Source organism: Merops nubicus, unplaced genomic scaffold (genome assembly GCF_000691845.1).
Source record: "Merops nubicus isolate BGI_N331 unplaced genomic scaffold, ASM69184v1 scaffold6251, whole genome shotgun sequence".
NCBI lineage: Eukaryota > Metazoa > Chordata > Aves > Coraciiformes > Meropidae > Merops > Merops nubicus.
Window position 1 is genome coordinate 222 of NW_008590212.1, and position 2,713 is coordinate 2,934.

Consider the following 2,713-nt stretch of genomic DNA (forward strand, 5'->3'; position numbering starts at 1 on the left):
AGTCCTATTTCCAGAAATGGTGGAAAGGCATTATCCACTGACAATATCATGTTTCCAGGGGAGCTAGATAATAAATGCAGAAACATCTATCAATCAGCCATTTTGTCTCAGCAGACCTTTGGGTTGTTGGTGTTCCTCCTGTGTCAGCAGTTTTAAACTTCCACAAAATCCTTTCCTTCTGCTTCCTCCCTTAGTGCTGTTGCTTTTTCAGTCTTTGAACAGGTGCATTACATATCTCCCTTTGCCCTTCAGGTTGTTTGGGCAGAGAGTTACAAAGTTGGCTGTGCAGTTCACTTCTGCAATACGGTGGAAAATTTTCCAGGACTCTTCAAAGCAGCACATTTTGTTTGTGACTATGGACCAGCGTAAGTTAGTGACAGCATTTCCGGTTTTGTTTTTTTTTTTTTTAAATATCATGTAACTGACCTGATATCAGATGCCAAAAATGATGGGAGCAGTTGCAACAAGTATCAGAAGAAGCTATATCCGCATGCTACCATTCTGAGGGAGAATTCCCCCAGCCATTGAGAACAGAAGCTGCTGGACATAGCTGGAGCTGCAGAAAATCCCTCTCTAAAAAAGCAGGCAAGCAGATCATAGCTGAGAGCACTCACCATAACCAAGATGGTGGAGTAAAATCTGTTTTGATTGCAGCTTCTGCAGGAAAAGTGGGGAAGGTGCAAGCTGTGTGGTTGAGAAAAATTACATCTTTCTATGATCCCACCTGAACTTCAACCAAGACATTTTAATTAAAGAAATAAAAGTAAGGCAGCAATCTAGTTTGTCTCATACCTTGCAATTTCTGGACTTACCTTTTACAAATTTGCTTTTAAAAAACAGGTGGGGTAGGTAATGAGGAACTAGAGGCCAATTTTTGCATGCTTGCACTGAGTGATACAGTAGTGCCTGAGAAGCCACATTCATTTCAAGTGGCAAGAGTCACCATGTGACAGTGAGAACTAACGCTAACCCCCTCCACAACAGCTTTTCATGATTAATTATTCCCACAGTCTGATGAAACCATGTGTTTAAATTGCTTTTCAAACATCTGAGCTAACAAAATACTATTGTTTTGCTTTGCAGGGGGAATTACCCAAGAAAACCGTATAAAGCAGGACAGCCATGCAGTGGATGCAGTAATGAGAAGTGCATAGACAAACTTTGTGGTAAGAACAAAGTGATCAGCTAAGAAAATGGAATAGAAATTAAAGTGGCATAATTATCAGTGGAAATAAAAGGAGTAAATTTGCACTAAGTACACAGTGGGTCCATAACCGGCCATACGGCAACAGCATCAAACTCTAGTGAGAATAGTCTAAGAAGGAATTGAAATAGTTGCCTGTTGAAGTGTCTCAGAGGTAGAAGCCAGAGTTTATGGGGAGAAGTATCAGTTAGACTACTTTCCACCTTTTGTTTGATCAGGAAGTCAAATACTAAAACTTTAGCCCAACAAATATTCCCCATCTGGTTCTTCTTTCCTATGACAAATAGTATATTTAACTTCAGCTTTCTTGCTTGTTTAGCATGTCCTATCAAATTCTCCAGACAACCATAGTTCTGAAACCATAATAAGACTATACTGAAAAGTACACTTCTAACTTCCACAATTTTCTGAAACACATCAGTGAGAGCTTGCTTTTCCACAGCAGTTTGTGGTTGTGGACCTTTACGACATTACACTTAGTCCCAAACTAGTCAGAAATAGTGTTTTAAATAAACAGAGATTAAAGGACATACACCAATGTCTTAAATATTAATTTTATAGAGAGGTTTAATGGGGATGGTCTCTACTATGCAGGATCTACATAGCTTCAGCTGTGGAAATAATTAAGCATTTGGTACCTTTATTTCCTTCTGTGATACCCTGGCTAACTCATCTTGAAATCTCAGAGTGATGTATCACAGAAAAACTATAAACATCTAAAAGACTAGGGGGAGGAAGAGGAGGAAGAGAGCTTTTAAAATTAAAGTGCTAGATCCCAAAACTCATTTTACCATATTCTCCGATAGTGCAAATCAGCAATTCCAGTGGGATGCAGGTAGGCAATCCTGCAAGTACCTCAAAGCTCTTAGTAAATGTGCACTTCTGTGATAAATTCAGCAGATTTATCTAGCTGCTCCCACCTCCCCCTGACAAAAATTCTTCCTAATCTCCTTCTTTTTTGCTTCTCTTTCAATTCAGTAAAAAATATGAGCCCCACACCAGTTGGAAACCTCCTGTTACTGGCCTGATTCCCCCTTGCAGGATGTTTTAGACACTGACTGGCATTGTCAGTGCCATCAGCCAGGCACTAGCAATGACTTACTTCTTTACTTTAAGAACCACCACTGAATGATACTACATTTATTTCATCTTCTGATCTCTTTACAGAAAATACAGAACGTGAAAAGTTGATAAGTACGTTCCAAATTGTTCTTAATTGCTTTCCTACAAAGTATGGCTAAGTTTGGTGAGTGTTAATACCTGTTTCTTCACTGTTGTTTAGATTATGCCTATTGGTATCCGGACTGGGATACACGGCCCCAGCCAGCGTGGCCCCGGCCCCCCAGGCCCCCCACACCACCGTACATCCCACCCGTTGAGCATCCGCGCCCCTCGTGTGACCAATACTGTCTCAGTGTTTCGATTTTAAGGCCACTATTTTTGGTATTGAGTACTGGTGCTGTTCTTTTAGTACAGCAGTTGTTTCCACACAGGTTTTTTTATGTGTGA

The 2,713-nt window shown here is 40.4% G+C and overlaps 1 protein-coding gene across 1 annotated transcript; it reads left to right on the forward strand.

The window, feature by feature from the left end:
* Positions 1–252: 252 nt before the first annotated feature.
* On the forward strand, positions 253–2,713 carry GLIPR1 (GLI pathogenesis-related 1; the record flags this gene model as incomplete). Its single annotated transcript, XM_008949844.1, has 4 exons — positions 253–365; positions 1,084–1,166; positions 2,372–2,398; positions 2,487–2,713. Coding segments are annotated over 4 exons (450 nt in total), but the record flags the coding sequence as incomplete, so codon positions are not given.